At 40.1% G+C, this 12,432-nt stretch overlaps 3 protein-coding genes and 3 non-coding genes across 8 annotated transcripts; 4 read left to right on the top strand and 2 right to left on the bottom strand.

Annotated features, from left to right (window-relative positions):
* Positions 1–2,035: 2,035 nt before the first annotated feature.
* On the top strand, positions 2,036–2,126 carry LOC137966770 (small nucleolar RNA snoR26). The gene has a single exon (XR_011116261.1). It is a non-coding gene; the product is annotated as a small nucleolar RNA snoR26 (small nucleolar RNA).
* A 299-nt stretch (positions 2,127–2,425) lies between these two features.
* Positions 2,426–2,511, top strand: LOC137966771 (small nucleolar RNA snoR26). The gene has a single exon (XR_011116262.1). It is a non-coding gene; the product is annotated as a small nucleolar RNA snoR26 (small nucleolar RNA).
* A 36-nt stretch (positions 2,512–2,547) lies between these two features.
* On the top strand, positions 2,548–2,638 carry LOC137966772 (small nucleolar RNA snoR27). The gene has a single exon (XR_011116263.1). It is a non-coding gene; the product is annotated as a small nucleolar RNA snoR27 (small nucleolar RNA).
* A 2,169-nt stretch (positions 2,639–4,807) lies between these two features.
* LOC137965322 (lectin-like protein At1g53070) lies at positions 4,808–5,854 on the bottom strand. The gene has a single exon (XM_068811634.1). The coding sequence runs from the start codon at positions 5,852–5,854 to the stop codon at positions 4,808–4,810; it is 1,047 nt and encodes a 348-aa protein (XP_068667735.1).
* Positions 5,855–6,587: 733 nt separating this feature from the next.
* Positions 6,588–10,073, top strand: LOC137966027 (uncharacterized). 3 transcript variants are annotated; one of them, XM_068812469.1, is made up of 7 exons: positions 6,588–6,798; positions 6,874–7,123; positions 7,800–8,003; positions 8,084–8,711; positions 8,806–8,903; positions 9,002–9,061; positions 9,195–10,073. In XM_068812469.1, the coding sequence occupies exons 1-7, from the start codon at positions 6,622–6,624 to the stop codon at positions 9,227–9,229; spliced, it is 1,452 nt and encodes a 483-aa protein (XP_068668570.1). In that variant the 5' UTR covers positions 6,588–6,621; the 3' UTR covers positions 9,230–10,073. The 3 variants fall into 3 exon arrangements, with proteins under 3 accessions (XP_068668570.1, XP_068668568.1, XP_068668567.1); XM_068812467.1 differs by having other exon boundaries at positions 7,791–8,003; positions 8,090–8,711; XM_068812466.1 differs by having other exon boundaries at positions 7,791–8,003.
* LOC137966028 (fructose-1,6-bisphosphatase, chloroplastic) lies at positions 10,036–12,129 on the bottom strand. The gene is made up of 4 exons (XM_068812470.1): positions 11,392–12,129; positions 10,918–11,145; positions 10,312–10,818; positions 10,036–10,188 (listed from the first exon to the last, which is right to left on the bottom strand). Exons 1-4 carry the CDS (start codon positions 11,815–11,817, stop codon positions 10,117–10,119), a joined length of 1,233 nt encoding a protein of 410 aa, XP_068668571.1. The 5' UTR covers positions 11,818–12,129; the 3' UTR covers positions 10,036–10,116.
* Positions 12,130–12,432: the final 303 nt, after the last annotated feature.

Below are 12,432 nucleotides of genomic sequence, written 5' to 3'. Positions count from 1 at the left end.
TATTGCACATAATTTTTTTAAAAAGATTTCTACATTAATATTACAAATTTGTTACCTTATTTGTATTATATTAGTTCATATATATAAATCAAGTGACAATTAACAAAACTCATCGCGGTAGCATATATGAATCATCTGAGTAAAGTTCAAACTTCTTTGCTATCTATCACAAACCATAACATATTATCCCAACAATTAAGTTATTCAGCCTAAAACTGATAAAACAATGAACATGTAAGGTCTAACGCGATTACTGATCCACGATTGACACAAATACCTGAATAAGGTGTGATTTCAGGGGAAAGCTTCACAGAGCTAAATCCCTTTTTTAAGACAAATCAGACTAGGAGTTGGTTGTATGTTGTAACTCCTAGGAACTCCAATATGCAAAAATACATGATTTAGAGTCATCATTTGGCAAAAAAAGATGAAGAAGACGAGCAGTAGGGTGTCAACTGGCAATAATACCTGTTGGGATCTGCTCAGAGACGGGTGATTTACACCTGGCTGAAGTTTCGCCGGAATTTGATGAGTAGTTTGTAAGAAATTGTTCTCTGAAGGTGAAGATGGGTATTTATACCCCTCTCGGTTTAACCTGTGTTATAATGTCCGTATTGCTGATACGATACGTCTATAGATGTTACGGAGTTGATTGGCCTTTGGAAGGGGTGGGGTATTTGGCCACAGTCCTGCCTTCGAGTTGGGTGGTCCCCACTGACTTGGATTTCCAGGAGACTTGAGTCCGAAAATCATGGTAACAAGTATTTTTGGGCATGTTGAACATAGAAGGGGGAAGTTTGGGGAAGTGCTGTTCTCGGGTCCCACAGTTCGAGCTTCCCTTCTTATGATTTCAGTTACTTAATAGTGCTGAATGTTGAGGATCTGATTTTGGTTACCTTCGTACGGGAAGCATCAGTGCAAACCATTTTGTTTCAGACTTAATGAAGCATGTTGCTATCTGCAGCCAAGTCGCTCAAAGGTTACCCTATCCTTTTCTGGAGATGTTGTTTGTGTTACTTTCATACTAACTATTAGTAGGAAATAGTGATTACCTGCACATATTGTTTGAGCTTTTAGTTCAAAGGTGAGTTAGCAGGAAATAGTGATTACTTGCACATATTATTCGAGCTTTTAGTTCAAAGATGACTTAGCAGGAAATAGTGATTACTTGCACATATTATTCGAGCTTTTAGTTCAAAGGGATATTGCTCTACATTAAATAACCATGGTTTTTTATTGAAAATTTTGTATTAGTTGTTTAGATGCAAAATCAGATTAAAAGATAGGATTTGAGAGAGACACAGAGGATTCAGTGGCCGAGCTTATTTGTTTCAGTGGTTGAGCTTATTTGTTTCGACCCTCTATCCCTTATTATTAATCTGTTGCACATCAGATTATTCTACCCTCTGAGTTTGAGAATGATTCACTAAAGTATCCAATATATGCATAAAAATCCACTTGTTGTCAACTTCCCTTCTTACTAGGGTTCTTAATGTACTCAACCAACATAATAGGCTCCAACAGGTTGATTCTATTGAATCATTTCCAGATATTGTTTGAGGGTCCACTATCTGTTGTTGAAAAAGGAAGCTTCTTTCTTAGATATGGAAATAAGGTGAAATCACAAGAAAAGATGCTCATTTTTTTGTAACAACACTAAAGTTATATTGCTTGTTTAAGGATCGAAAAGAAAGTCAATCAGATTATCTGAACAGTGAAGTTTTCCTGTTGACTAAAGCATGTGGTATGGTTTACATAAAGTAATCCTTGAAGTTCTCTCTGTGTATGATTCTGCTAGTTTCAGTTAGATCTTGTTGTATGTTGTTATCTGTTTCTTTACCTGAACCATTTTCATATTGTACATACTATTTTGTACTTTAGTGCTAATAAAAAAAATGTGTTTTTTTTACCTCTTTGAAAACACTATCTTTTTTAGGTGTTAGTCAAACCAGCCTTGTGCGTAGTGTTCAACTTTACTTCTATCAGTGCCTTCATTAGTGGTCATTTTTGTAAAGGGGGTAATACTTCTTTTATTTCAGCATCTATGATGTGTAACTACCTCTTTGTTATCCTTGCACTTTGATTGCCAATGAAGATACATATGGGAAAATTAGACTGAGATGCTTATTTGCAGTATTTCAACGTGCTTTTCTTTTTGTTCTTTCCCTATTTTTGGGAGCCAATCACAAGTTATACTAAATACATTGTATATACTTTTTGTGTGGTTTGAATACTATTCTCCTTTTGAGATCCAAAGCTGCTTTTTTTAACTAATTTCTTTTGTTGACTTCTTTGTCCTTTCTTTCTTGCCTAAGTGGTGTTTGCAAATGACAATGACAATAGGCATTAGTTGATAAAAAAGAATGTCGATCGGCATTCTTTTACTTCATTATGTCCTAATGAAGGTGAACGTTGAAAGTGGAGGTCAGCATCTATGATGTGTAACCTCTTTGTTATCCTTGCACTTTGACTGTTAATGAAGAAACTTGTGAGGAAGTAGCTGAGATGCTTATCTTCTGTTTTCGTTTTGGTTCTTCTTTTTATTTTTTGGGATCAATGGTGAGCATTACTCTGTGTTATCTCTCTGTAGTTTTCCTTGGAAGGATGATAAAGTCCTAATTACTTTCTGAGATCCTGAAACTTGCCTCTATTAACTTTTTCTTTGTCCTTTCTAACTACTCAAATGCGTTATTCTCTACATAATTGTAGTTTTAAAATGAAGTGATTAATTATCCAATTGGCCCTAAAAAAGGTCCCAAGAACTCCAATGCAAAACAATATTTTAAGGTGATAACTCTATTTAGTGAAGCTACCCGAAAAAGGAAAAATAACTGCTGAGGGTTGTTAATCATAAAACATTCATCTACTGATGTTAGTTTAATGCCTCAATGTGGTTTTCTAGCTTTGGTGCTGCCATTAGATTAGTTCATTTTTTTAGGGTTAGTGTGGTGTCAGTGGTCTCATATTAGGTACTATAGGTGTTGTAGGGAACTTATTTAACTTCAATCTGTGGATGCCTTTGTTCTGAAGGCTGCATGTGAATTTGTTTAGACGTATCTCTGTTGGTTACCAGATTGATGTATAGTAAATGTTGGTGGTTTTGCTTGATTATTGTATCTAGCCGATTCATGGGGTTTGAATTTCAAGTCTCTGTTAGCTGTTTTGAGCATAACCTGTCTTGAAGAGATGGTGGCACTAAATGTTCTTGGGCAGTATTTGCATTTTAAATTTTATAGTTATTGGCAGCATAGGATACAGTAATCAATTATTACCGCTGGTTATTTATTGCATATGTGACTAAGGATATGGTAAACCTAGATGAGGTAGAGCTTTGTATCATTTGAGTGTTGCATTGGCTACTTTAACATTGGTTGATTAGGAAATGCTTGTAGGTTTCAGTAAAAGCTTAGTTTGTGTAGCAAAATGTGTTTGTCTAGTGTAGTTACACTTCTGATACAATTGGATGATGCTGATTTCACCTGTTACATTAACATGTGGTTGAATGGAAAATAACTCCGGTTCGGTAAAGCTGAATTCTTTAGCAAAGCATCTAATTGTATTTGCATATTGATGGACATTGTTGGCTTCTGCAAGAGAGTCGTGGTGGTATAATGTTCAGCCTGAGGGGGTGATATTTAAGATAGGTATGAGAATAGATGTGATGGCGATAACCAGGTTGTGGAGTCGTTTCCATTGAACACATTGGTTAATTTTCATCTTCTTCTAAATCTTGGTCTTTGCCTCTGTCATGTAGTTCCCAGTTTATGATGACTTCTTGGGGGAAGAAGGGTTGGTGTTGCATATTGTATGTTTGTGCTTGTATTAGTTATCAATTTCTATTAGTAAGTTGATGCCTTTCGTAGTTGGTTAGGCTTTTCTGGTTGGCTTTAGGAAATAATGGATATTTGCTTCAACTGTTTCGGATTTCTACTAATGTGTAGGTAGGCGGAGACTGTTGGTATGCCAACTTCCTGTTCTCTGTTGCATTAAGAATGATAAGAGAATGGGGCAAGGGGAGGCTTTACCTGCCTCTATGGGCAAAGAGAACATATAGGGGGGACACCCTCATTATTGAGAGGCGAAGAAGGGAGTGGAGTGCCTGGCCCTCCAATTCATTCTAACTGGTTTCGTTTTTCGTAGTCTCAGCGCTACAACCCGGTAAGATCCTTGGTCTTTGTTATCATAAGTTTGAAATATGGAGGAGACATGACTGATCTAATACGAAAAATCATTTGGTACAAAAAATACAAAACAGTTGAGATAGTCATTAATCGGACGGTTGAGATAGTTGTAACCGTTTCATATGTTTCGCACCAAATACTTTTCGTATTGCGCACCAAATACTTTTCGTATTAGATTAGCCCTCATGGAAGAAATATCAGCCTTTGGATGTGAAAACGATTTAAAATGTTAGAAAACAAGTGTAGGTTCTTTGTAAAATTTGATTTCACATGCATTCATTAGCTTGTTTGCTCATAAATGTTTGTTTCTTTTAGAAAATAGAAATTTTGTTTGAGAGAAGCGAATTGAATAGTGGGCTTGCAGGGGATGACCGGAGGGAAAGAGCCTCTCCACTCTTAACGCAAGTGAGCACACACTGTCCTGTTCACATCCATCCAATCATTAATGATCCACGAGGATATTTTTTTGTTTTTTTTAGTTCAAAATGAGAAAAATGAAATTCGAATTTGCATTAACAGATGCATGGCCAATCAAAATTAACAAAATGGCTATAAACATGGCAAACATACGCACAACAAACTCGAAATTTACAGTTCGAGCAGGACAAGCTGATCACCCGTCCCTTTCACTTCTTGGGGTCGGGAGTTCCTTTATCTCCGCTGACAATAATCCTCTCGTACCCTTCCTCTACAGGATAAACAGGATACTCAGACAGAACCAGATGATGCTTATTCTCAAGCATTGACCACACAAATAACACAAGAAGAGCTATCATGGCACCACAAGCTGCACCCAGTATCATACCAGCGAGAGTTCTTAGAAGATAATCACACTTACAGCGAACAAGCTTCTGTTCAGTACCCTGGACGACTATCCGAGGATCTAATGGTTGAGAATGAGTAAAGCTTGAAATGCGTTTGAGCTCTAAACTCCAGGAGTACACACTCGTGGCTCGCGTAGTATTCCTACTAGAAGAGCTTATACCCACAAAGAATCCGCGACCAAATGTTTCAGACAAATTGATGTGATAGGAAATCAACGGATCGAGAGGCTTGACAACGCCGGACTCGCTCAGTCTAGCTTCCAGTCGTCTCGAATTTAGATCATAATCGATCCAACAGTGTAATCTCTCCCCACTGTTCAGTACTAATTTACTCTCTGAAGCATCTTTGTACGCCACAGAAACTAGACTACCGATATCCAGACCAATATGGTTCGCATTTGGATCCTTGCAACTTTTGTCCTCGAAGGTATCGAACTCAACCGCAACGACCCCGGGCAAAACTCCAAAGGAGGAGTGATTGAGGGATTCTGCTAGTAAATCTTTCGGTACCATGAAGAAAGCAAGGCCATCGGTGTTACCCGGCGAGATGGCAAAGGAGAAGTAGCTCCTGAAAGAAACAACCTTTGTTGGGTTTCTCGGAGAAATCGTTATGGGTGTCCTGGACATTATCCGACCAAAGCTGGGGAGGGAAGGGCGAGTGACTCTAACAGAAGCATCATTGCCACTGATCTGCGCGTCTCCGTACAGAGCAATTTGGGAATCGAAATAAAGGTCGTTCTCGAACTTAGAAAAGGAGAACGACGAGATGGTCCTTGTGGCTAGGGGTAGGAAGCAGAGAACCAAACAGAGCAAGAGAGTGGAGTACCTGGAGGTGGACACAATCGCCATTTTCGAACCGTGAGAGCGCTAAGCGTAGATCAAATTACCAGCTGACATCGAGAGACTGAAGCTTCCGGAAATTCTTACAGGAAGGAAAACCCTAATCCGAAGGTGGGTGTCGAGTGTCGAGGTGCGTTAATGCCTTTTGCAGACGGTCCTGGCTGTCTGTCGGAATAAATAAAGAAGGCAGCGAGTAGGAGAGACGATCTCTTTCCTAACATGCACTTGTGTGCGCAGTGCACTTTATTCTTTTGTCGTTTCCTTGTCGATGGACATATTAATAAAAAATAAACATAATTAATAAAAATAAACATAATTATTACACTAAATAAGTAATTTAATGTAGAATTAAAATATTAATGAATTAAATAAGAGATTTCATTAATAAATGATTATAGTTTATTGTAAATTAATACAACAATTAAGTGTGATAATTAACTGTGTATTAATTTATTATAAAAAATAGATGAATAAAAATTACGTGTGGAATCCTGACCGGTTATTACGGACCAAATGAATATTCCTGGACTTCAGACGTGTACCGACTTTGTCCGCTGGATTGCGCCAACCGTAAAAAACACACGGAGGGAGGCTTTAAAAATTGACCGCTAAAACTACGGTCTCCCCGCCATGGATCGAGTTCCTCCTCCCCGTCCTGCTTTTCCCCCAAAAATTCAAAATTCCCGCTTCATTTCCCTCCTTTAGAAACTATTCCTTTTTTCATTTTGGCTATTCTCTCTTCCTTTCCACTGTCTGTCTCTCGCAAGGAGTGAAAGATGGGGAAGCAATGCAATCGAGCGAGAAGTTCAGAATGTCCTGTCAAAGGCAAAGTCACTCCGGTTCAAGTTGCCTTCATTGTCGATCGATATCTCTCAGACAACAACTGTATCAGGACTCTCTCCGTTTTCAGATCTGAGGCTACACCTCTCATTTCCAAAACGAAGGCCAAAGAGGTATGGATTTGGCTTTCCCTCTTTCTGTTTCTTAAAAAAAAAAATGGATAAATCTTTTTCTTCTTATTTTTGCAGGCGCCCAAAAATCTGCTGAGTCTGGAGACTATTCTGGATGAATACATCTCTCTCAAGGAGCAAAAGCTGATGTTGTATCAGGAGAAGTGCAGGGTCGAGATGTTGTTACAGGGTGTACAGGATGTGATGCGGGCTTACAACTCTGCCATGCCCTCTGTTTCTCAGCCTCCGGTTGTCTCAGGTGTTTCTCCGCTGCCCCCAGCCATGACACAGGTTTCTCAAGTTGACCCAAGAATCAGGACCCCTGCTGGTATGATTCTGCTACCCACTCATGTGATTCATAAACTTGACACTGGTGTCGCTTGTTCGCCGCTTTATGTTGTGTGATTGTCTTACTTCATAGCATTTAGTAAACCAGAACAGATCTAGCTCATCAAGTCTAAAAGGTTTTTCTGTTGTTATTTTCGATTGACAATGCTCTGAAGACATTCCAACTTGATCGGTAGAGCTGATTACGAAACACACATGTCTCACTGCACACTCACGTTAAATGCAAAAGATTTTGAAGATTGCATTGCCTCGGGGAGGAAAGGTCGTGCTCCTGGGGAGCCTGGCGATAGGTATAGTAGGTCTAACGACCTAGCACTTTCGAGTTACAACCCTCTACATCAGGCGGTGCAGCCGTCTGATTCAGAGGAATGGGCCAACCTAAATCAGGCGGTGGACAACTTAGTTTTGTTCTCACCTGATCTGGTTCCCTCAGAAATACCCTCACTTTTGTGAGGTCTGGACATGTTGATAACATTTGTGAACTCTATAAGCCAGGTCGCGGAGGCATAACACAAGCTGAACTCCCCTCATATTTGGTGCATAAGTTGACATTTCTCCCTGAGTAGATTTCATAGGATGTAGGATTCAAGTGCTGGTTCTAAGTTTCTTAATGTGATGATTTTTTTAACCTTCGATTTCCTTCCTAGTGCATGTAGCTCACTCCATGTACAAGCTTCCTGTTGCAAATTCACTTCCTGCCCTGCTTCCTCACAATCCATCTGAACCCATCAGAATCTCAACTCCAAACCATGATGTCTCCACAAAGAGCAAGCGAAAAGCTTCAAGGCCTCTTACAGGAGTGAACCCTACAGTTAAAAGAAATTGCACTCGAGTGTTGACTAATCCCTCAGTGGCTGAAGGTCAGTGATTCTTTACCTTCTCTTTGTACATATTTACTTCTTGTGCACCTTTAACTGTCTGATTTGATCTTTATTGATAGTTGCAGATAACAAGGAAAATCAAGCAACTAATAAGAAAAATCAGATGTCGATGTCTCATGATAATGTTCCAAATCAGAGTTTAGTTCAAGGATCGTCTGATGCAAGGGGCTCAATGAGTAGCTCTCCTAATTCAAATACTGACTCACCTTGTCCTCAAACGCCTCCACAAGCCTTAACAGTTGAGCCTAATGAATCAGTATCCCCAGCTGGGACTTTTTCCCAAATTGAGTCATCTAATAGTATCACAACTCCAGAGATTTCTTCTGTTAATTGTTGCATAATTTCTTCCAAAACAGTTGTTGTCAGCCCTTTAAAGCATGTTGTTTGCTCTTCTCCTGATCGAGGCCTCACTTCTCAGAAGTTAAGTCCAAAGAAGTCTAGCAAGATAAAGGGCAGATTGGATTTCAATTATGCTAATGAATCCATAAAGGCTGAAAGGCCAGTTGAGGCAGAGACTAGGGCAATTGGGAACATTCATGACACTGAGATGTTTGACATAGATTTCCCAAATTTTGATGTCCTTGGAAATGACTTCTCCCTTTCTGAACTATTGGTTGATATTGATTTTGAGACTGAACACTCTCAACCTGTGCAAGATGTGAATCCCACTGCTTGTTCTTTGAATGGGTATTCTTCTCTTTCCATCTTCTTGCCAACTACTTTGATAGCAATTACTTTGTGCTTCTCAATGTAATTGTTTTTTTCTCTTGAATCATTGTAGGTCAATTCATGAATCAGGAAATGTGGCTCCAGGTCCTAAAGCACTTAATCCTCCAGATGCAACTGCAATTCTTTCTGAGAAAGACATGAACATACTTGGTGAAATGATTTCTCTAAGTTAAAATTTGGGCTTTTTTTCTCCTCCCAGAATCTGGTATTCAACAGTTGTATATCATCTACTCGCATTTTGCTTGCAGGCTCTGATCCCTTGGTGTCAGCTAAATCTGTAACAAGACCCATCCAGATTTCGAGTCCTGGTAAATTCTCTTTTTCTTGTTTTACTTTGCTTGCTCTTGATCCCTATGTTTCTGTTGTCTCTTTCCTTCTCTTTGCCTCTGCTTGTTAAAATTTTGAAAATGCTGATTTTGTTTGTTTTTTACTAAATGGCAGCAAAACCCAGAAGAGCAGGGCAAGAGAATTTGTAAGCGAGGGGCTAACAGAAAAAATCTACATGCATGAGATCAACAATATGTAGCTACATAGCTTCAGTCTTTGACACAATAGCAATGACCTAACCACAAGAAATTCACCTGTGCAGAGTTCTAACTATATGGCTTTAACAAAATTGCGTAGTTTTAGTGCAAGTACCTTCATTGTTTTATTTGTTCTTGTGGTGGCAGACCTTGTGTCTTTCTTAATATCTGAAGCCCATATTGAAAAAAATACTTTTGAAATTCATTAACACGTGCTGATCTGGAAAGTGTTCCAAATATTTTTGTTTTTCCCCTGAATCATTTTTGGATCTTTTGCACTCTCTTTTGGGATTATAAATAAAAGGCTAAACAGTTATTGATGTCATCATTGTGCTTTAACTTGGTCCTAAAGTGGTTGGATTTGTGTGAAATGTTCTATAGTTTGGTGCAACTTCCTGTTGAATGCTTATCCAATGTTCAATTGGACTTTCTGTTAAGCATTGTTCAATATTGGAAAAGAAAGAGTTGTTTTTCAGCAAGTACTTAAGGTTATGGAACAAGTTAGTATTTGAGGTTGTCAATTTATTAGGGCTGTTCCTTTTATCCTAAATCACTATCTCAGACTATGAATTGATTGGAAGAAAAGTGAGGTTTGAGTTTATTACTTTTGTGAGCCAAAAACCTATCAACGAGTTTGCTTCCTTCTCAACTCATTTTTCTAAAGTCTCTTTTTTATCCAAGAAAGCTGGTTATGTGCTGTATAATTTCAGGAAAAAAAATGTGATCGAAGTGGAATAAGTTTGATGCAGCCTCTAAAGATTAATAGAAAATCAAATGTGTACCTTAGAATGATAATACATTTCAGTAGCAGAATTACAAATCTTGTGACTGTTCAGGTATCATGCCAAATACTTTTCTAGTTTCTCCACTTCCTCGAAGCTACCGATGTAAAGAGGAACTCGTTGATGAATCTGCCAAGCAATCACAAGTGCATAATCGTCAGAAAACCAAGGTACTCTACCTTAACTGTCTATAAAAGCTAAGAGAAACATGAGCATGTTTGCTGCAAATTTAAGAGTATCATTTTCTCTCACCTCCTCCGGTTGGATGTCTAGTATTCTCCCGTGTCCGTCGGAGCCTTTTCCTCCGGCTTGTTCCACCAAGTAGCTCATTGGCGCACACTCGTACAGGAGCCGCAGCTTCCCGTTCTTGCTCTTCTTGTCTCTTGGGTACCCATAAATGCCACCGTACAAGAGCGTTCGGTGGAAGTCTCCTACCAAACTGCCGATATATCTGGCCGAGTAGGGTTTGCCGGAAGGTCCCGGGTCTTTGAGATCATCGATGTACTTCTTCAGCTTGTCATCCCAGAGTTGGTAATTGCCCTCATTGAACGCGTAGATCTTCCCTGCCTTGGGGATTTGAATTTTCTCCTGGGTCAGAACGAATTCACCGTACATTGGATCCAGTGTGAAGGCGTACACGCCTTTCCCGATGGAGAGGACGAAGATGATGGAGCTCGAATACATGCAGTAGCCTGCAGCTAGTAGATTGCTACCCGGTTGGCAGACACTGACCACGCACTTCAGTTCTCTTTGGTCCAGCTGAATTAAACAAGAGTTTGAATGTTTTGGTCTTCGACATCGCATAATGCCAAATGCTGTTCAAGAGTGAAAAAAATTCAGTTCAATTCGCCCAATTACCGTAGTGTCATCATCGCCCAAGTCTGCAAGACACTCGTCGTTGGGGCTGTATATACCGAAGATGGAGCCGGTTGATACGGCAGCGTCGATGTTGGAAGATCCATCCAAGGGATCAAAAACGACGATGTAGTTGCCTGAGTAACTCTCTTCTACAGCTACTGGCACATCTTCTTCTTCTGATGCGATAATCCCTGTTCGTCCACTGGATCTCAGGCAGTTTGAGAACACCTGCATGTGCAACTTGTTCAATCAAAAGCAATATTGGCTCGACTCGACTCTGATTCTAATTGATGAGCTACCTCTAGTCTGAAAATCTAATTAAGACGACTTGAATGGGTTTGATCGGAGACTCGGTATAGATACCGGTGAGAGTGCGATAACACCAATATAGATAGTAGGTCCTCAGAAGTGCCTGACAGTAGACCCATAAAAAAAGGCTTGAATTTGCCATTGAAGAATTGGGAAAGATCTGACCTCGTTAGAGATCACATCCAGCTTCTTCTGATCTTCACCTTGGACGTTAACGGCGCCTTGGACCCCTGTCAAGTTAGAAATACTAGCTCTCTGCACCAGCGAAGCGATCTGCTTGCAAGCCATGGATATGCTGGATAGAACTATCGTCATCTCCGCGTCGATGTCCCCCGCCAGTTCCTGCTTTAGTAGCCAGTTTGTCAACGTCTGAATCTCATACCGACTCTTCTTCTTCGTCGCGACTTCCGACGTCGTCCCAATCGCCGCGCACTGCACAGTCACCGCCTTGCCTCCTGATCCTGTCCTGATACGACAGCGGAGCTCCTTGTGGGTGAAAGCCGAGAGGTGGAGCGGCGACAGGCGGGAGATGCAACGGGAACTTGAGAGTTGAAGGAGCTGGGATGACGTGGGAACGGCGGCGGCCACCATGTTCGCGCTTCGGTTAGCCAATCACTGATGACAAGCAAGTGTTTGCGCAATTCTATGTATCTGGGCATGAGTCCCCTGTGAGGATATTTTTGTTGTTTTGAGCAAATTACTGGATTGCGTTGTGAGGGCGAGGGGGAGGGGGAGTGTAAGGCTAGCAAAAGCTCTCAGTTTTGAATGGACCAACCTTGCTTATCCTTGTCTCTGTCTGTGGTTGCATGTTTCTTTTTGATGAATTTAAACAGCAGAGTGGCGCATGGTGACGGGAGGGGTTGTTTGTGTAGGACCTGAGCCATCCGTCCATAAAACTACACAAGAATTTTGGAGGAAGATGTTGAAGCAACTTGATTCGTGACAGGTTCTTGATCTCAACTTTTTTCATAAAAAAGTTTATATTACATCATTTTTTGTTTAAAATCCAAAAAATTTCTCTTTCCTCCCTCTTCCCTTTCTCTTCTGCCATTCGCCATGTGGAAAGAAAAAAATTTAACAAGTGAAAATGAAGAGAAAAGAGGAAAGATAATTTTTTTTTTTTGTATTTTAAACAAAAAATGATGTGGGACCACATGGACCTGTTTTGCTGACATGGCATGTTGACCGATGCAACGTGGATTTCAA

This window comes from Aristolochia californica, unplaced genomic scaffold (assembly GCF_029961685.1).
Source record: "Aristolochia californica isolate CCGP_79_NKW_82.1479 unplaced genomic scaffold, dmAriCali1.0.hap1 SCAF_5, whole genome shotgun sequence".
In the NCBI taxonomy this organism is placed as follows: Eukaryota; Viridiplantae; Streptophyta; class Magnoliopsida; order Piperales; family Aristolochiaceae; genus Aristolochia; species Aristolochia californica.
This window is presented reverse-complemented; position numbering and strand designations above follow the sequence as displayed.

Bases quoted from the DNA above. Each gene is read 5' to 3' on its own strand.
- LOC137966028 (XM_068812470.1), bottom strand. From the start codon at position 11,817: ATGGTGGCCGCCGCCGTTCCCACGTCATCCCAGCTCCTTCAACTCTCA. The intron at 11,146-11,391 runs GTCAGATCTTTC...TTGCACATGCAG, and splicing joins TGGATGTGATCTCTAACGAG to GTGTTCTCAAACTGCCTGAG. The intron at 10,819-10,917 runs GTAATTGGGCGA...TGTTTAATTCAG, and splicing joins TGGGCGATGATGACACTACG to CTGGACCAAAGAGAACTGAA.
- LOC137966027 (XM_068812466.1), top strand. From the start codon at position 6,622: ATGGGGAAGCAATGCAATCGAGCGAGAAGTTCAGAATGTCCTGTCAAA. The intron at 8,004-8,083 runs GTCAGTGATTCT...CTTTATTGATAG, and splicing joins TAATCCCTCAGTGGCTGAAG to TTGCAGATAACAAGGAAAAT. The intron at 8,904-9,001 runs GTGAAATGATTT...TTTTGCTTGCAG, and splicing joins GAAAGACATGAACATACTTG to GCTCTGATCCCTTGGTGTCA.
- LOC137965322 (XM_068811634.1), bottom strand. From the start codon at position 5,854: ATGGCGATTGTGTCCACCTCCAGGTACTCCACTCTCTTGCTCTGTTTG.